The sequence below is a fragment of the Talpa occidentalis genome, unplaced genomic scaffold, assembly GCF_014898055.3.
Source record: "Talpa occidentalis isolate TD23 unplaced genomic scaffold, MPIMG_talOcc4v2.1 talOcc4.2, whole genome shotgun sequence".
Lineage (NCBI taxonomy): Eukaryota > Metazoa > Chordata > Mammalia > Eulipotyphla > Talpidae > Talpa > Talpa occidentalis.
In genome coordinates this window covers 23,727,174-23,746,882 of record NW_023602073.1, presented here as the reverse complement: position 1 = coordinate 23,746,882, position 19,709 = coordinate 23,727,174, and the positions used below count along the sequence as shown (strand labels likewise).

The 19,709-nt window shown below is 55.9% G+C and overlaps 1 protein-coding gene across 1 annotated transcript; it reads left to right on the top strand.

The window, feature by feature from the left end:
- The first annotated feature begins 13,069 nt into the window (after nt 1-13,069).
- LOC119251914 (tubulin beta-2B chain) lies at nt 13,070-16,547 on the top strand. Its single transcript, XM_037519185.2, has 4 exons — nt 13,070-13,293; nt 14,102-14,210; nt 14,768-14,878; nt 15,196-16,547. The coding sequence occupies exons 1-4, from the start codon at nt 13,237-13,239 to the stop codon at nt 16,254-16,256; spliced, it is 1,338 nt and encodes a 445-aa protein (XP_037375082.1). The 5' UTR covers nt 13,070-13,236; the 3' UTR covers nt 16,257-16,547.
- The last annotated feature ends 3,162 nt before the right edge of the window (nt 16,548-19,709 follow it).

Below are 19,709 nucleotides of genomic sequence, written 5' to 3'. Positions count from 1 at the left end.
TTGCCCACACAGATTCTTAACCAACTAAGCCTCCAACGGCCCTGCCCCCAGGACCCCTGTCAGCACAGCCTGGCCACCCCCGGCTGGGCCACCCCACCTGGCCACGCCCCCTCCCGCCAGCCGACTCCCCACTCCCCAGGAGTCCAGAGTCAGGCTGCAGCCCCCACAGTGCCGGCTGGCCCGGGGGAAGCTCAACAAGGCTCCTGCCCAGGGGGCAAGGCCAGGGTGCAGCCGGCGGCTCCCCGACTGGTTTGCAGGGAAGGTGCAGAGAGCCCAGGGCTGGCGAGAGAGAAGCTGGGGAGCAGTCTCCAGGTGGTCACTCGCCGAGCCTCACTGGTCAGCAGCTTTGAGAGCCGCGCAATAAGCCAACAGCCTTGACCTCCACACGGTTACTGACAAAAAAAAGCAGCCAAAAAAAGGTTAAAGTGAAAAGTAGGAAAAACTGTGAGGTGATGAGCACCGCGAGGCTGGAGGAGATGCCAGAGGGCAGCCACTTTGGGGTGCAGCCGGGTCTTGGATCTGCCCCACCCGGGGCTTCTCCCCCTGAAATGGAGCTGAAGAAGCGAGGAGGGAGGCGGGGGGGAGGCCTGGTCAGGAGTCGGACTGAAGGGGCGCAGGTCTCCTGGCCCAGGACCGCCCCCCCAGCTCCGGGGTGTCCACCTGCACCTGTCCCCTGGCTGCTGGCCCTGGGCCGTGTCTCCGAAACTAGAGGAACTTCCATTCTGCCCTCTTTCTGGGTTTCTGAACCAAGACCTTGCGTTCCCCACACAATCCTAGTTTTTAACATTTCCCGTAATACGGGCCGCGAGGCGATTGCACAGCGCGGCTTCTTCTGATTTTTTTTTTTTTTTAAGATTTGTTTATTTATTTGTACAAGCACTGGGTACAGTCAGAAGCACGGGAGGGTGAGAGAATTCACCAGAGCCAGGGCGGGGAGCAGAGCAGGCAGAGTGACGAAGTACACTGCTGAGGGGAGCAGCGGGCGGCAGGAGAGGTCTGCGCGCCATGTGGGACCCTCCTCCGGTGGCCGGGGAGCAGCCGGGAGATCGAACCAGCGCCGCAGAGGCTGCAGGCAGCCCCACAACCCAGCGTTTAACCGCTGCGTCACCGGGGAGGCCCTCTTCTGATTTTTTTAAATAAGCAAACACATATGGGGGTCCTTTGCATAGATGATGTGTGTCCTATTTTGGGGGAAAAATGGAGGTTGTATCTGCCTGTGACCAGTTGGGGGGTTTAAGTCTCTGGGCTACATGTCAGGCCCTCCAGCACCCCCTGAAACTCGCAGAGATGCTGAGAAAGCCCCCAAGGGAGTCGGCCATGCTGGGCACCCACCCACACCTCACACCTTATCTCACTGCAGCTTCAACCTCTCCCCTAAAAGGGTCCTCAGCCATTCACCTGGGACTCCTCACGGACAGCACCTGTGAGCTCATCTGATAAGACCCACATGCCTGCCCAAGGGGAAGTTGGTTGTACCCAAAATCTTTTCTTTTGCGAACCGCCCAATCCCGCCTCTCTGCCTCTGCACACCTCCACATTGTGCGGGCCCTTGCACGGTCTGGACGGGCTGCTGCCCATTTGGGAATTGCTGAAGCCAATGAGATGGTTACGCTTGTGGATTTTTTTTTTTTCCTTAAGATTTATTTATTTATTTATACAAGCACTGGGCACAATCAGAAGCGCGGGAGGGTGAGAGAATTCACCAGAGCCAGAGCGGGGAACAGAACAGGCAGACTGAGGAAGTACACTGCTGAGGGGAGCAGTGGGCACGGCAGGAGAGGTCTGCACGCCATGTGGGACCCTCGCTGGTGGCCGGGGATCGAACCGGTGCTGCAGAGGCTGCGGGCAGCTTCAAACCCAGCACTCAACTGCTGCGCCACTGGGGAGGCCCGATTTTTTTTTTTTTTTTTTAAACAGGGGAAACAGAGAGACAACTCTGCTGTCAACAAACAGAATTTGCGGTCCTGGACCCACCCCAGACAAGACCACCCAGGCCAGGGGTAGGGTGTGGGGGCCTTTGGTGCTTTCTTACAGCCTCAGTCTGGCTTGGGAGCCTCCTGCCAGATAAGCCATCATGGAGGATGCAGAACAAAGGACTGTTTCTCTGTCTCTTCCTCCCTCTCTCCCTCCTGCTGGAGTGGGTCACGTGACGCAGAAGCAGAGATGTATCTGCAGCGGCCCTGCAGATAGGAGGGGCAGGTAGGCTGGCTGTTCTGCGCGTGGGCTTTTATCTGAGAATGTCAGTGCCTGGACCTGCCCGAGTCAGGGCCTGCCTGTGGACCGGGCACTCGGCCCCTCTGACTCTCACAGGCAGCCGCCCCGTGAGCCCCGGCGCGAGACACCCCATCTCACTTGTGGACGGCTGTCCTTTGGGCACAAAGGAAGTCTCCTCTGCAGAGAACATGGCTGCCCGGGAGGGTCCCTCTCTCTGCTGGCTTTTTCTCCCTGGCACTGCAGACCAGCACCACCACCCCAGAAGGAAAGACACAGCCCAGGGAAGCAGCTGGGGCTCAAGGAGACGCAGGGAGCAAGCCCAGGAATACATGAAAAGCTCAGTGACAAACGTCCATTCATCGGGCTCACTCAGCAAACATTTACTGAAGCCATCTGTGCTCCAGGCACCGGGCTGAGTGCGGGGAGACAAAGATGCCCTTGGCAGTGGTGACCAGCACCCCCGGCTGCCCGCCCCCCCCCGCCACCCCACGCAGGCCCACTGAGGAGGGAGGAGCACACTTGTAACCAGAGCACGTCCACCATTCACCGCGGGGCCGAGGACGCGTGGCTGCGTGTGTGAATGAGCAGCGGGAGGAAGGACTCACAGGAAGCCGGACTCTCAGTCCCTCCTGCTGGATCCTGCCTGTAGTCGCCGGCCAGAGGCAGGTGCCCTGGGGAGGGCCGGGTGGGACCGCAGACTCCCGGAAGGCGGGACTGTCACGAGAACACCATCCTGCTGCACACCTACCCCCCGGGCGCTCTCTGCTTCGGTGCTCGGACTCTGTGCAGGCACATTTATACAGGCAGTCCGCGCTGAGCCACGCTGGCAGGTTCCTGGAAACTGACTTGAAGCAATAGGACAGGAAGAGATGCCCCTTTGGCCCTAGGCTGGTTGATAGAAACAAGAGTTGAGGGTTTTTTGATCACCAAAATATCACCAAGCTTCTAAAGACCCCAAGCACTTTGAATATTCAACAATTGCTGGGATTCGTTCATTCATTTTCCAATGTTCTTCCAATTCAGGGCCTCTCGTGGCCCAAGCAAGACCCCAGCTGGACAGGACACCCTTCCGTGCCAGGGCAAACTCACACTCACTCACGCACAGTCTCACACTCACATACCCAAATACACACAGGCTCACTCTCTCGCCCGCATTCACACTCACCCACGCACTCACACCCAGACTGGGAATGCAGACGTGCCAGTGAGGGGTGATGTGAGAGGGCACACGGGCCCCACAAAGACATGGCCCCCACCGGGGGCCGATCTTGTCCTCATCAGCCTTGTATCAGAGCAACTGTGAAGCCAGCCAGCCCCAGGGCCCACTGGGTGCGTGCAGGGAGAGGCAGCACCGGTGCTGGCAGCTACTCCGCCTGTTACCTTCGTCAGGTAAATTGTCCTAAACCATCCAGATAATTCTGGCAACTGCAGTCTCATCCCAAGGCCCATGTCTCCACCGAGAAGCCTGTCTTCACAGCTGGCCTCATGGCTAGTGCAGGGGGCAGCCCGACCTGCCTGCTGGGCCAGAAGTGCCTTCGGGACATGCATTCCAAGGCGCTTTTCACTTGTTGAAAGTGAAAATGCTGTCACTGAGCTCCTACCATCCACCTCGAATGTCCTAAGGCTGCGAAAACATGCACTTAAACAGTTGCGACAGGAAATTTGATATTGTGTGTCTTTTACCAGAATTAAAAACCAGCGGCCTCCCTGGTGGCACAAGGGGTTAAGTCTCAGCACTATGAGGCTATCTGCAGCCACTGCAGCATGAGCTCGATTCCCAGCCAGGGAGCTACCCACATGGCTTAGCAGACCTCTCCTGACTCCCTGCTGCTCCCCTCAGCAGTGAATTTCTGTATATGTGCCTGTTCTGCTCCCCACTCTGTCTCTGGTGAATCCTCTCACAACCCCCCCAACCTCTGGCCTGCACCCCAGGTCTTGTATGCATAAATAAATAAATCTTTAACAACAACAACAAAAAAAAAGAATTAAAAACCAAAAACAAAGGCCACCTTGACTTGGAAGGCCAGTCCTCTTGCGAATGCAGTTAACCAAATCCCACCACCCTAGGAGGCTTCTGGGGACTCTGCTGCCCACACCCAGACAGGCCCCCTCCCACCCGAGGGCCCAGAACAAGCCCAGACTGTCGTTCACTCAACAGGGACCCTGTTGTATGTCCCTCAACCTTCGGAGTCAATTTCACTTCCGAGAGCCCCGCTGGGTCTGGAGCCAGCTTCCCGGCCGCTCCTCCCTAGAGGCTGCTCCTCGGTACAGAGACACCACGGTCAGGGGTTGCCCCTGCTGGCTGCAGTCCCAAGTTTGAGTTCCGTTTCTATCCTTGTGACAGAGAAGCCTGGTAGGAGGAGGTTGGAGGTCATTTTTAAAACATGGCTCCCCAGTTTTAAAAATGTAATTATCCCTGATGGAGGCTTCTGGCTTTTGTCAAGTTTAGATCGCTTGGTTTCCTAGGCTGCCTTGCCCCAAAGAGACGCGCTCCTCGCCTCGCGCAGAGGCACAAGTGCTGGGGCTGGTCACTTTCCTGATTCACAGAATAGCCTGCTCTGCTTACGTCTCTAGTGGCTCTGCTCTTGGCCAGCTAGAGGTAAGTTCACCCCAACATGCCAAGTCAGGCCTCTCTTTGGCCCACCCCACCCTCCAGCCACTCCAGGAGGGACACCTCAGCTCAGCAGGAGGTTGGGGAGACCAAGGACCTCCTAGGGAGCAGCCCCAGGCCCTTGTGGCCAGGTAGGGGGAGGAACAAGGATTCCAGGATCCAGTCCCTGCTCTCCCCAGTTCACCAGGCCATTCTTTATACTTTCTTCCCAGTCAAACGTGCTGAAATGCAGGTTCCCATGCTCAGATTAGACTCCTGGACTTTCCCCAGCATATGGCACCTCATCGCCCGGCCTAGAGCAAAGAGTCACAGTCCCTGGGTGTGCTAGGAGCCTGCCCTGGGCCTCAAGCAGCCACATTCACAGTGTGGAAGGTATTGAGGTTCCTTAGCCTCCGCCTTTGATTCTCTAAACAGGAACATTCAGAGCCCTGTTTAAATCAGGTTGGAGGTCAGAAAGCGCACCCACGCAGGCGCACATGGGCACAGTGCAGGTTCCTGCTGGCGGCTCCCTGCAGCGGGAAGAGGGCGAGGGGGGTGCGTTTTCTCCCTCTGGTGGGACTAGGGCGTGGGGGTCACCAGCCTAGGAATCAGCTGGCCATGAGGCACCCTCCAATCTGCCCTGGCTCCTGTGGGTTTGCTTCTGAACAAACCCTGCTTGTTGTCAGAATAACTGATTGCCTTTGGGGGAAAGTGATGATCCCGGACCAAAGCTCTTCCCGAGCAGCTCTTATGAGTATTTGTCCATCTAGGCTTGCCTTGGAAGTGGCTTTGAGGTGACCCCCTTGGTTAAAGAGGCTGTAACCTTACCCCCAGCTATGCCTCATACTCCCTGGTCCTACGGCTCCTCCTCCACCCCATCCAGCCCACGGTGGCCCCCGAAGGCACCCCTGCCCCCCCCTTTTTCAGTCTAGCAACAACACTGACAGCAGTGAAACATCTGTCTCCATCACATGACACAGGCACCCACTCACCGGCTGGCAGGAGAGTCTCCACACATCATCCTGGATTACAGTCCTGACACTGAAGGCCCAGGGAGCCTCTGCCCAAACTCTGCCCCCACCCAGCCCCCTGCACAAATGCCTTTGCAGGAGGGCATGTTGTCAGAGTCCCTGAGAGTCCAGCAGCAATGTGGAGGGAATATCACAATTTCCTCGTGAGTCAAACCAGGGACAGTCTCCCCCCATCTATCCTCCAGGAAGGAAGCACCGCTTGTGGATGAAGGAGGAATCTGGGTGGGCCAGGAGTCTGAAGCTGCCCTAAAAAAGTGCTGCTGTTGGGCTACAGAAGAGTCTATGTGCCGGGTGGGAAACAGGCAAAGTCAGGTAGGGGGACAAGTGCTGGAACCTGAGGACATCCCTGAATCTCGCAAAATGTGGGGTGGGATGGGGACAGAGTGGCCATGAGAGTGGGAATCTGGGTACCTGAGGCCTCAGATGCCAAAGGGCAAGCCCTCTCCAGGGCCACATGACCTGTCCCAGACGCCACGTGAGAGCCAGCTTCGAGGGTGCTGTGCTCCCTGGGCCTGGAGGAGAACCCGCAGGAACAGGGGTGGAAGGAGATAGAAGGATTCAGAAGCAAGCCATAGTGAGAAGGTTTCCACGCAGACCCCGGGGGGCATGCTCCGGCTGGGTGGGCATTTTTGATAGCCTGGGTTCCCTGATGTCAGTGTCGCCATTGCCAAAGGAAAGCATTTTCTCAGGTGTATTGATGAAGGGAGGATGCAGAACCCACTAACACCTCTGTCTTCCCCAGGACAGATTCCTACCCACAGATCATTTGGGGGGTGTCTCTCCCAGAAAAGAAACTTAGAACGGTGCACCATCCACATGGATATATGGCAGACCTTGTGTGACCCCAAAATTTGATCTTGGGGGAGTGACAAGACAGAGGAACATGCAACAAGGAGTTCTCTCTGGAAGTCATGGTTCGAGGCGTTCCTTTCTGTCCTGGGCTGGCATGTCCCACCTTCCACTCCAGCGAGAACTCCTGGCCAGCTGTCGGGAGTGTTCTACAGTGACTAACAGTCTGGGCTTCTGGTAGCCGGCTGTGTGTCTGGCTCCTTGGCTGTGAGCTTGCACTTCCCCTGCAGCTGGTAGCGGGTGGCTGCTGGTGTTCCTTGTCTCATTTACACCAGCGATGAACCAGCTTCTTCTCCAAATCAAGGTCATTAAGGATTTGCGCTTTCTGCTGTAAGGTCTTTTTTTCTCATTTTTCTGCAGAATTTTGGCCTAATATCATTGTTAGGGGGAAAGGATGCGCTGAGCAAACTCCATACAGGCTTTGTGGACTCCACCCCCAAGTCATCAAGACACTGGGAACTACAGATCCCATGATCCCCAAAGGGAAGGTTGCGAGGACCTGAGGGCGGAGTTAAGCAACTATGTTCTCTGTTTGAGTATTTAACTGGCCATGTGGGTGTGTGTGTGTGTGGGGGGGGGGTTGCTCTCTTGGCCACGTGGTGTGCTCGGTTTTTCACCCGTTCAGCAGGTCATTGGGATTCCAGGTCATCGGAATGGGTAGGACGCATTTACGAACTTCTCTCCCTCTTTTTGTCCCTGAGTTATTCATTTCTCCATTTCCCCTTCCCTTGTAAAGAAACCTTTTAGCAACCTTTTGTCTGCAGTTTAGCTTTCATAAGTCCCCTTTAAATGCGCGGGTGAGGACCCACAGTCAGGCAACCCATTTTATATCGGGGTTGCTCTGTAACGTCATGACTAAGGACCCAGCATCAGCCAGTTTTTGTTGCTGTCGGGGAAACAAAGGAAATCACCCCATGCCCCTCGGGGTTCTTCTAGGCTGGCAAACAATCAAACATGCATCAGGCAGATTAATAAGAGAAAATAGTCTAAAAGAAGTTAAATAATAACTTCTGTATCTCCTGGATACACGGGAGAGATGCAGCTAAGTACTTGGCCATGTGGCTTCAGAGGCCCTCTTATTTTTTTTAAGATTTATTCATTTATATAAGAACTGGGGCACAGGTCAAAGGCACAGGAGGGCGAGAGAACCCACCAGAGGCAGAGTGGGGAGCAGAACAGGCAGACAGACCAAAGACACTGCTGAGGGGAGCAGCGGGTGAGGCAGGAGAGGTCTGCTGCACCATGCGAGGCTGGGAATCAAACCCACACCGCAGAGGCTGCAGACAGCTCCACAGCGCTGTGCTCAACCCACTGCGCCACCGGGGAGGCCCTTCAGATGCCCTCTTAAACAGCTCAGCTAAGACAGACATAACAGGGTGGTCCCAGGAAAGGGAAGATTCCAGGTTCCCTCCCCCCTACCCCAAGGAAGGGTGGAGCTGAGCAGGGAGAAGCTAGAGAAGACCGGGAGCAGGAAAGCAGGGGATCAAGAAGAGGACCTGGAGAAGGCCAGTGGAGCAGAGAGACGTGAAGAAGCTGCACTTGCTTCTCAGCCTTGGACTTGTACCAGGGGCTTGGGGGACATGGAAGGAGACGCTTGAGACAGAGAAGGGGTGAGCGACCCGTGGGGAGCCTGGCAGTGGCGGCCTTTATCTTCATTCTCATTTTGCTCTTTTTCTTCCAGACTTGCCTGGCCCTCTCTGCCCCTCTCCTATGGGTCCCCACCAGAAGGCGCCTTAGACTCGGGGCAGCCTTCCAGGCCTCAGTGGCTCTGTTTGACTGGATATTTACCCATGAGGGGATGAGTGACTTTGAGTGCTTGGTTCGGAAACTATTCTTTCTCATCTCCTTCTCTTTCCTTTATTGCACACTAATTGTATTGAAGTTATTTTCTATTGAAGGTCTAATGCACTAGAATATGTTTAATCTTGAGGCAGCGGTTGGCAGAACCCATTTATAGTAGGCAGGTTTGGGGTCCTGGGGAGCCCCTCACTTTGCCCAATAACAGAACTTTGCGGGAGAAAGGGAGGGTCAGTGAGGGAGGTTACAGGGCAGGGTGAGTAGACCTAGGTATTCTCCTAGAAGAGCGAATAGATTAGGTCTTCTGAGAGAGACCCCCAGGGAGTTTACATGTAAATATCCAGGGCAACCTCCCCCAGCCTTCAGAGCCTCTCCGGATCAGCCACACCTCGCCAAGAAGACATATTTGGGGCTGGCGATTTTAGCTCCCTTACAATAGCAAGTAAGGTCTAAGGCAGGTTTAGAAAGCAGTGGCGAGCTGCCTAACCTTTCTGAGCAGTGGTTGGCGGAGCGGTTTCTACTGGGGTGGTCCTGGCACCCCACTCTTTTAGCCATCTGCCGGTGCAACTCAAAATGGCTCCTCCACCGCCATCCTGGGCAGACTCCCTCATTTCACGAAAGCCTAGTTTGCAAACGTGTAGATTTCGCCGGCTGCACCTTGCAGCAGCGCCCTGTCAATCTTGGTGTTTTATCAAGCACCCCGCCCCCCCAAGAGGACTTTCTCCTCCTCCGCGTCTGTTTTCTGCACAGTCTGGTCTGCGCGCGGAGATGCCACTCACCTGGACGCACTGAGCGGCGCCCCAGCTCGCGCTCCCCAGCCCCAGCATCTTACACCTCCTGGATAGTGTGGGGGAGGGGAGACTGCCCCGAAAGGGTGCCCCAGCAGGGTTCTATCCCTCCCTGATTTGTATGACAACGGTGGAAACTGTCTTTGGGGAGAGCTCGGCAGGCTCAGCCAGGACTGAGGTCATTTAACCCACATCTGACTGAAGGCAACGGGGTGCAGCCTCGCCTCGCCCTGGAGCGAAAGTACATCCAAGGGCCGGAATCTTCTCTGCTCTTCCCAGCCTTTTGTCACCTGCGCCGGCTGGTCCCCACAGGGTCCCGCGACTTCAAAGAACCCGGGTTCTGGGGCTCCCCCACCCCAGGAAGCCTTTGATTAAAGAGCAGGGGGACACTGTGCGGGGAGCTGCTGGCTTCTGATTGGGGGAGGGGAGGGCAGGGAATGTGGGTCATAAACCAGGGACAGCCCAGGCTGAGAAAGGGCACAGATCCCCAGGGGGTCCCGGGAACCCCTCCACTGTCCCCTGAGCACACTCCGTCTGGAGCTGGGAACCGCCCGCCCTGGCCCCAAATCTCTGGCTATTTGGCTTCTTTACATCAATGTTAGAGTTGGTAGCTTTCCAGTGCTGCTAAATGGTGAGCTTACGAGTAAAACAGCAAAATAGAGGAAATTTTTTTTGATGGATTTGCAATTTCTTTCTTTCAGTTTCTCTTCATTCATTGGCTAGGGCCGGTTGCCTAGGAAACCGCGTGCCTCTGGGCTGCAGAATTGAATGTCAGGCTACTACCAAGGCTGAGAGCTGTGATTCAATGGGGGATGCAGGCAAAATAGTTCTGTAGGAAAATCTGAAAGCTAAATGTCTTGCAATTTTTATAAACGTGGTAGAAATACTTTCTGCATTAAAACAAATGCTTTTTTTTTTGTTTTGTTTTTACCAAATTAGCTATGCAATGTCTCCTTTCTATTAGACTTCTTGGGTTAATTATGACAAGGACTCTCCAAATGTATTAGATAGAGTCAAAATCACTTGGGAATCTGCCATTCAAAATACTTGGGAAATTGTGAGAGCAAATGTAATTTTAATGGCGTTGGGGCTCTCCCGCTCGCCTCAGTCCCAAGTGAGGCACGGAACAAGGTTGGATTCTATTTCACACACAAGGTTGCATTATTTCTATGACTGTCTCAGGAAGGGCCATTTTAGACAGGTTTGTGCATCATACAACTAACAGCATGTAAGATATGAGATATAGTATCCTGGGAACCTTATGTCTGATGTACGCTGACATAGAGAAGACTTGTGACTCATAAACATACCAAAAAAGGGCGGGGGGGCTGGAGTACCCAACTGAGAAGAAATTTTTTTTTTTTTTCTGATTTCAAAGCCTCTCACTGGTCTCTCGGGAAAGGCACAAAATGAGGATAAGGGTGAGCAGAGAATCCGGAAGCCTGGGCTGTCATCAGCATTCAGACTTCTGACACAGAATTAGCTCCTAGGGAAAAGGAAAGATGCTCCTCCAGAATCCCAAGTAAGGAAGAGGGCACGCAAGGGTTAACAAGAATGTGGCTTAGTAAGGGTGGAGGGTGGGGGACAAACCCCCACAAAATGGGGGAGAGGACAGCAGCTCTTGAAGCAGAGGGGATTCCCCAGGGCATTGAGCTTGCAGTAAAATAAGTCCTAGTCTCTCCCTGTCCCAGGTCCCTTTCTCTAAAAGAAACCTGAGGCCAAAGGGTCCTTTTTTCCATCCCAGCACTCCACGGACATCTGGCTCCAAAACCAAGGCTGATACATGAAATCATTGGTCAGGTGGAGGAGGCAGGCACCCGGCTCGAGTTACCTGGCATGAAGCCGAGTCCTGTGGGTTGGGGTGTCCCTGGATGCCCGCAGCACCTCTGTGTCTACACTAGCAGGGCAGGTGTCCACACTAGCAGTGCAGGCATTACCATCCCGGGGTCCCCGTGCTGATACGCCAGCCCAGACCCCTTTGTCCTGGGCGTGGTCACCATTCTGGAGGACAGGGGAGCCCGAAGATGGGATTCTAGACTGACCCCCATCTGGGGGGCCTGGGGGATGGATGGCCTTTGGCATGTCTGCATCGGCAGCAGCTGGACCAGCCCTCCCTGCCAGGCCCTAGGCCCGCGGAGGCTTGCCAGTGGCATGTGGCTGGACCTTGGGTTCCTGCTCCACCCACCCGAACCCCGCCTTGAAGCAGCCAGGTCTGGGGAACCCGGCCCTGAGAGCTTCCATCTGGGTGCAAAGGGGGGTAGGGGGCTGCTGGGCTTTTGTTCCATTTCTTTGTGCGCTGGAATTGAGCTGAAAGCCCTCCCTCCAGCCCCCAGCGGGGAGGCAGGCGATGACAGCTTGCGCATAGCTCTGGGAGGGGCTCACTCAACAGCTGCAGGCTCTGCTCCCCAGAAACCCAGCGAACCCAGCTAGCTGGGCCACCCTCTCCCAGGGCATCCGAAGGGGCAGAGCACCCGCCCCACAGGAGGAGGAGGGAGCTCTTCACCCTCGGAATTTAAGGGGTCGGCTTCCAGATCTGGGGTGAACGTTTCAGTCTCAGCCTCCGCCCCCCCATTGACACCCCCCAACTCACATAGACTCACACAAGAGGTCGGCTCCTTCTTTGACTACCTAAAGCCTGGATTTGAAGGGGCGCGGGGTGGGGAGGGGTGGCCTCCGGGTCTGCGCACGCGCCACGTGGGCGCGCCCGGGTCTGGGGGGCCGCTCCTCGCCGTGCCGCAGGATGTTAGGTGTGTCCCTCACCCCCTGGGGACCCCGTGGCGGCCGCTGGGTCCGGCGCCCGACGGAGGAGAGCGCTGGGGGCGGGGCGCGGCGGGCGATGGCCGCCCTGAGCCGGTGCCCGGACTGGAGCGCAGCGGAGCCGCGAGCCGCGAGCCCCCGGGCTGGGGTTTTGAAATCGCCGGTGGCAGCCCGAGCCCCACACCCGCGCGAGCCCTTTGTTCCGCCGCGGCCCCGCCCTCAGCCCCACCCTCCTCCCGGCCGCCGACGGACCCCTCGGCTCGGCCCGCCACACCCACCCGCCCGCGCCCGAGGAACAAAAGCCAACTTGGGGGCTGGAGGGGTCCTCGCTACCAGCTGGGGAGCCGGGAGTCGGGAGAGGGTCGGGCAGGACGGGGGGCGCCGCAGACAAAAGAGAGCTGGGGCGCCGGGGGCGGGGCAGGGGCACCCTGGGGCTCGTGGTTCTCCAGTTCCCGACGCCCTGATCCCTCTCTGCCTCTCGGGCGCCCTCCTCTCCCGAGGCCGCGTGTGGCCGTCGTGGCCACCAGGGTTGGGGAAGGGGGCAGTGGTCTCGGGGGGTGGGGTGCACGCGGCTGAGGGATCGCTGACCCCTGGCGGGGGTGGCCCCGCTGCGGGAGCTGTATGGCACCGCGCTACGCCCCCCGGCCCCCTCCCAGAACCCCAGCGCGCGCCCCTGCCGTGCACCTGACGGCCTCTCCACCTGCTGCGGTTTCCCCGCCGCCCCCACCCAGCGCCAGCCGTCCCCCAACGCCGGGCCTGCCACACAGGCCGCCCCGCCACCCTCCCGCCCTCGGGGCCTTCACCCACCCCCAATGCTCAGCGCCCGGCTTTCACCACCTCCCCCCAAACCAGTTCTAGACAATGCGCACGCTGCCACCCTGCTCCACGGGGCCCCCACTCCTCTCGCGGCCACAAGTCTGTGCTGATTGGCCGCAGGCTGGTGGTCCAGCCCCCGGGATGGTCCCCGGGGCTCGGAGCATTACGTCAGCCGGGCCTGGAGAGCTCCGGGGCCAAGGGGACTGGGAGGCTCGCGAGGGGGGTGTGGCCTGCGCCGGCCGCCCCACCCTTCCCGCATAAAAGGCCGAGCTGGCGGGGCCCCCGCTCTCAGCCAGTGGGTTCCGGAGCGCGTTCCTGGCGACCCCGCAGTGGGTGAGGAGGACGGACAGACGGACCAGAAGGCGGCCGGGGCCGGAAGCAGCTAGCCAGCACCATGCGTGAGATCGTGCACATCCAGGCGGGCCAGTGCGGCAACCAGATCGGCGCCAAGGTGCGCGCGGCCGGGGAGGCGCCGGCGGGCGGGCGGGCGGGCGGGGGTCCCACGCCCCTCGGGGTTCCTGGGCGCGGGCGTGGCCCCCCGCACACACCGGGCTCTCCAAGGTCAGACCTTCCCGGCATCTTTGTGCAGACGAGTGGGGCGTGGGCTCGGAGGCCACTTTGGGGTGGGAAGGAGGAACCTTTCTTTTTTGCCGCGGCTCATCTGGATCCCCTCCTCCTCGCCCCCAGTTTAGCCGGGTTCGCTGGTCTGGAGAGGGCGCGGGTGTGTCCCCAGGGCGGTGAGCCCGGGCGCGCGGGAGGGGCGGGACCACGGGAAGATGGATTTTACTCGTCCGGCGTGGAGCCGCAGGGCGGTGGGGGCGGTGGGAGAGGCGGGTGATTGTCTCGCCTCCCCGGACGTGCTCTGAATCCACAACACCGCTCCGCGGGCGACCTCCGTGCCGGCCCCCGCCCACCGCCCCGCGGGCGGGAGCCTCCGAGCGCGCGCCCCCGGCCCCCTCCGCGGTCCCCTGCCGCCCCTGCGCGCCGGGTGCGGGCGGGCTTCGGCTTGTCGGCCCCTTTCTTCTCCCCCACCTCCCACGGTCCCCTACCTCCTGCCGCGAGCAGCTGCTCCCCCCCAGGGAAACGCCCAGTTTCAACTCTCTGACCTTGGAAATTACCAGTCCTGCTGCTGTGCGGACACGCCGCGCTCGGGTCGTGAAGGGCTGGGCGGTGGGAACTGAGTGGGGGCCTTTTCATTGTGCGTCTCGGCCCCCTGGAGGGGTCGGCATGGCTAAGGCCCATCGTTTTCTGTGTCTCAGTTTTGGGAGGTCATCAGCGATGAGCACGGCATCGACCCCACTGGCAGTTACCATGGAGACAGCGACCTGCAGCTGGAGAGGATCAATGTGTACTACAACGAGGCCACCGGTAACTGCCTCTGCCGCACCCTTTGGGGTTTTTTTTTTTTTTAATTAGATTTATTTATTTATTTATGCATGCAAGAACAGGGTATAAGTCAGAGTGTGAGGGGTGAGAGGATCCACCAGAGACAGACTGGGGAGCAGAACAGGCAGATTGACCAAAGTACACTGCTGAGGGGAGCAGCGGGGAGACAGGAGAGGTCTGCTGTGCCATGCGGGTAGCTCCCTGGCTGGGGATCCAACTCGTGCTGCAGTGGCTGTGGTTAGCTTCATAGGATGTGTCTTAACCCTTTGCACCACCAGGGAGGACCCCTTGGGTTTTTAACCCTCCTCTTCCTGGGAACCCATGGACCCCCAAAGTGTGCCCTCCCCCAAAAAATACAGACTATTTGGGGTCCCCACCTTACTGTGAAACCTCATTTCCCTGGGCTTGCCCTGTGTACCCGGAGTCGGTGACCCCTCCTTTGTTTGGGGGCAACAGCAGTGTCTGCAGAAAAGGAAGCTGAGCCCTGGCTGGGCTCTTCACAGCTCTCATGAGCAGGTCTAACCCAGCCTTGTCCGCAGGTAACAAGTACGTCCCTCGGGCCATCCTGGTGGATCTGGAGCCGGGCACCATGGACTCGGTTCGGTCTGGGCCATTCGGCCAGATCTTCAGGCCCGACAACTTCGTGTTCGGTGAGTGACTGGCAGGGCTGATGGCAAGAGGTGGTCATTTACTTAACAGCAGACCCCCAAGAGGGAAGTGGGGGGAACACCCAGTCAGTCCCAATATAAACAAAAGCCGCCTTTCAACCTCTAATAGCCAGGTATGGCCCCAGCGAGCATTCCCTTGTTGATAATTATTATCTGGGGCCAAATAATTGAATGTCTGGCCATTCTGCTGCAAACATCTTCTCGGAACACTGACTCATTGATCTATATTAAGGGGTTTAAGGTAAGGAGGAATGTGATCCAGTCATCAGTGACGTGTCACATCTGGTTCCCTCGGGCAGGCCAGAGCGGCGCCGGCAACAACTGGGCCAAGGGCCACTACACAGAGGGCGCCGAGCTGGTGGACTCGGTCCTGGACGTGGTGCGGAAGGAGTCCGAGAGCTGTGACTGCCTGCAGGGCTTCCAGCTGACCCACTCGCTGGGCGGCGGCACGGGCTCGGGCATGGGCACGCTGCTCATCAGCAAGATCCGCGAGGAGTACCCCGACCGCATCATGAACACCTTCAGCGTCATGCCCTCGCCCAAGGTGTCGGACACGGTGGTGGAGCCCTACAACGCCACCCTGTCCGTGCACCAGCTGGTGGAGAACACCGACGAGACCTACTGCATCGACAACGAGGCCCTGTACGACATCTGCTTCCGCACCCTGAAACTCACCACCCCCACCTACGGGGACCTCAACCACCTGGTGTCGGCCACCATGAGCGGGGTGACCACCTGCCTGCGCTTCCCCGGCCAGCTGAACGCGGACCTGCGCAAGCTGGCCGTGAACATGGTGCCCTTCCCGCGCCTGCACTTCTTCATGCCCGGCTTCGCGCCCCTCACCAGCCGGGGCAGCCAGCAGTACCGCGCGCTGACCGTGCCCGAGCTCACGCAGCAGATGTTTGACTCCAAGAACATGATGGCCGCCTGCGACCCGCGCCACGGCCGCTACCTGACCGTGGCCGCCATCTTCCGCGGCCGCATGTCCATGAAGGAGGTGGACGAGCAGATGCTCAACGTGCAGAACAAGAACAGCAGCTACTTCGTGGAGTGGATCCCCAACAACGTCAAGACGGCCGTGTGCGACATCCCGCCGCGCGGCCTCAAGATGTCGGCCACCTTCATCGGCAACAGCACGGCCATCCAGGAGCTGTTCAAGCGCATCTCCGAGCAGTTCACGGCCATGTTCCGGCGCAAGGCCTTCCTGCACTGGTACACGGGCGAGGGCATGGACGAGATGGAGTTCACCGAGGCCGAGAGCAACATGAACGACCTGGTGTCCGAGTACCAGCAGTACCAGGACGCCACGGCCGACGAACAGGGCGAGTTCGAGGAGGAGGAGGGCGAGGACGAGGCGTAGGCCGCCTCTGCAGCTGGGGTGCAGCTGGGGTGCAGCTGGGGTGTCGGCAGGAAGCGCGGGGGAGGGGGGCTGGCGGAGAACGTACCCTGGCGGTCGAAGGAAAGAAGCATGGTCTACTGTAGGTGTCTCGCTGGTGCTCTTCACTGTTGCCTGTCTTTTCTCTTTTCTTTTTGTAATATTGATGACATCACTGTCACATTTGAGACATTTCCGATCTACTGTTGTAATGGCTAAAATCACATAAACGTTTGTGTCCTAAAGGTGTCCTCTTTTCTGTCTCCTCCTCTCTATGATCAATTTTTTTTTTTAAAGATTGATTTCTTTTATGCATACAAGAGCTGGGGTGCAGGCCAGAGGTGCAGGGGGTGAGAGGATTCACCAGAGACAGAGTGGGGAGCAGAACAGGCAGACTGACGAAATGCACTGCTGAGGGGAGCAGCGGGCGCAACAGGAGAGGTCTGCTGTGCCCTGTGGGTAGCTCCCTGGCGGGCTGAGGCTCTAACTCCTACTGCAGTGGCTGGTGATGCCTTGATAGCACTGTCTTTAACCCCTGCACCACCCAGGAGGCTCCTCTATTATCAATTGAAGTGTAACTTGCAGGGCACAAGTTAATAAGGGAAGGGATAGAAGTTCCAATGGCTGAAGCTACTACAAGTGTATGAACCAACTACAGTGTATCCAACGTAAGGCAGGAGATCTGGACCTTAAAATGCTTTTGCATGACTATTTTATTAGTTGAAAGCTTGCCAGTGTGAATGCACCCTACCATTCTTTCATACAGAAACCCCATTACACCTTTATTTCTATGACAACATGTCTGAATAGTTGCGACACAGCCACAGCGTAAAATTCTGAAGAATGGAGAATGGAAAGTTGGTCTTTCCTTATTTCTCCCCTAGAGAGCCACTTTCTTTCAGTATCTCTCCTACACCCTGATACAGAATTATTCCATCTGTTTTCAAACCTACATAGATTTCCTCTTTTTCTTTCTTCATACACATTATGATATTATCTGCTCTTTTCACCAAACAGTGTATCTTTAAAACAGAAGGCATTCCTTCTTGAATAGATAGGTGCTATCCTGTCACTTTGAATGGATACAAAATATCTTCCCTTAAGTGGATGCCTGTCTTCCTCCTTAAAATGGACAACCAGTATCTTTCCTCCTTTAAAGGGATACAGTGTCTTTCCCCTTTAACTGAATATAGGACTGTGTCTTTTCTCCAATAAATTGATAGGTATGTCTATAATATATTCCGCCAGATTTTATTCCCTACCAATGGACTAGTAAATTTATACTTTTTTAAATTTTTTAAATTTATTTTTTATTTATGCATACAAGAGCTGGGGTACAGGCTAGAGGTGCAGGGGGTGAGAGGTTCACCAGAGACAGAGTGGGGAACAGAACAGGCAGACGGACTGAAATGCACTGCTGAGGGGAGCAGTGGGCCAGACAGGAGAGGCCTGTCGTGCCATGTGAGTTGTTCCCTGGCAGTCTGGGGATTGAACTCTGCTGCAGAGGCTGCAGGTTGCTTCACAGTGCTGTGCTTAACCCCTTGCGCCACCAGGGAGGCCCAAATTTATATTTTCTAAATGTCACAATTAATAATGTTGTACATATGCCATCGTATATGAGACGATCAGTTTCCCTAGTGGAACTTTCTGCCAAAGGGTATATGATCCTATGTCTTTTTTTAAGTTAATGAAATCACCTATACTTAGGAACAGCCATAGATTTATAAATACTAAATAATTAAAATTCTCAAGCCACTTTTCCTTCAGGCAATCATGATTATACTACATGACAAACTATTTGCTTTGAACATCCGAATTTATACAAAATTATAAATTCTATTGACGAATTTTAAATAAGCAAGCTACAATAATTTTCAGTTTATCATCTGACCATGCAAGCTGGGAGCTGGGCTTGGAACCAAGTCTGCCTCTAGATTTGAACTCAACTACTTATCAAGTCAAGGGATTTCAACAAGCAACTTTCAGGAAAGATTGTACACGTCTGTAGGATAAAGTCTACTTTGTCAAAATGTTGCCAATGTTCCACTTTATCGGGCCTGTTGGTTCTTATCTTGGGGAGGGAAATAGAGTATAAGACAGGGACAAGTAACACAATATTTATTTACATCCCCTTAAGGAAGAAAAAATTAAGGAACCTAGATATATGACTTTTCTATCATTGAAACAGATATAAAATCAGGGGAAAAAATTGAACTCTGTGCCCATATTTATTTAATTCTACTTCTACTTAAATGCCGAAAAGAACAGCAAGGAGAAAGATGACAGGTAGGTGAGTGATTTCCACATTCAAGAGGTGAAGTATATTTGAAAAATAGTTCCAGACAAAGGGTGAGTAGCAGCATTATAAATAATGCTGAAATAAATTAATTCAACCGAATGGCTGCCCATCCATGGCAAAAAGCAGCTGCTCACTTTACAAATACTCTACGTCAGGAAAAGTGGGGTTATCAGGTCAGCAGCCAGTGCCTGCCACTCCAAATTCTCTATATTTAACAGCCAGCTGGCAGGTGCTGTTCCTGCTGCGTTGGTGTAAGCTCCCATCACCCATTCAAGAGGACACTGGTTTTAAATGGCCTGAACGCTTGGGTCAGCTGCCAGGCCCCCGGCCGTGGATCCCCCACAACCTGTCAGGTGCATGATCAGTGATTCTGGGAAGAGTGAGGTTGCTGCCAGAGGCCGCTTGGTGCACCGTAAGCATGTGCTCCGGAGAAGGCACAGGGAGGCACCCACCAGCCTGTCCGCACAGCCACGCACTGGCAGCTCCGGCTCATTTCAGCGTGATTCCAACAGAGGGTGCCAGACGGACCAGTGGAGCAGATGGTGGGGGCTGAAGCTTGGAAAATGCTGCGTAGTATGGACTTGAACACGAACTTAGGGAGATGGTTCAAAGGCAGGAAAATGCACAGGCTAAAAACCAGGATTATGCCATAAAGGAAACTAAGTGTTTTAGGAAGTTGTTACTACTGTGTGATGGGGTGTGTGGTGCTGGTGGGTGGATTGGAGGTGGTGTGTGCTCAGCACTCTGCAAAGGAAATGCTCTTTCCCTCCCTGCTGTGCCATTAGGAAGACACTCACTTCTGGGCAGGCCCAGGGCCCACCTTACAAGACCCAGTAGGACGTGATAGGGGATTCAGAGGTGGCACTAGAGAGGGAGAGCCGGAGTCTCCCTGATGTTACCCCAAGGATCTGAGAAGGCCCAGGAGCCCCTATATCTTCCAGATCTGCCTATACCTCTACGCCCGTCCTGGACATGCTCTGCACTGTATCAGGCCTCTCGTGTCATCATCTAAATATGGGTTAGATTAGTAAAAATTTGAATTAAAAGCTAAGGAGATCATCTAGTTTGACTGTATTTCACAAGCAAAGAGACTGAGGGTCAGAAACTGGTCTAAGCATAGAACTCTTTCTGCACAAGTG

What these genes read in the sequence shown, in the direction of transcription:
- LOC119251914 (XM_037519185.2), top strand. Translation starts at nt 13,237, where the DNA reads ATGCGTGAGATCGTGCACATCCAGGCGGGCCAGTGCGGCAACCAGATC. An exon ending in GCAACCAGATCGGCGCCAAG is followed by an intron (nt 13,294 to 14,101) that starts GTGCGCGCGGCC and finishes TCTGTGTCTCAG; the next exon opens with TTTTGGGAGGTCATCAGCGA. An exon ending in GCCCGACAACTTCGTGTTCG is followed by an intron (nt 14,879 to 15,195) that starts GTGAGTGACTGG and finishes TCCCTCGGGCAG; the next exon opens with GCCAGAGCGGCGCCGGCAAC.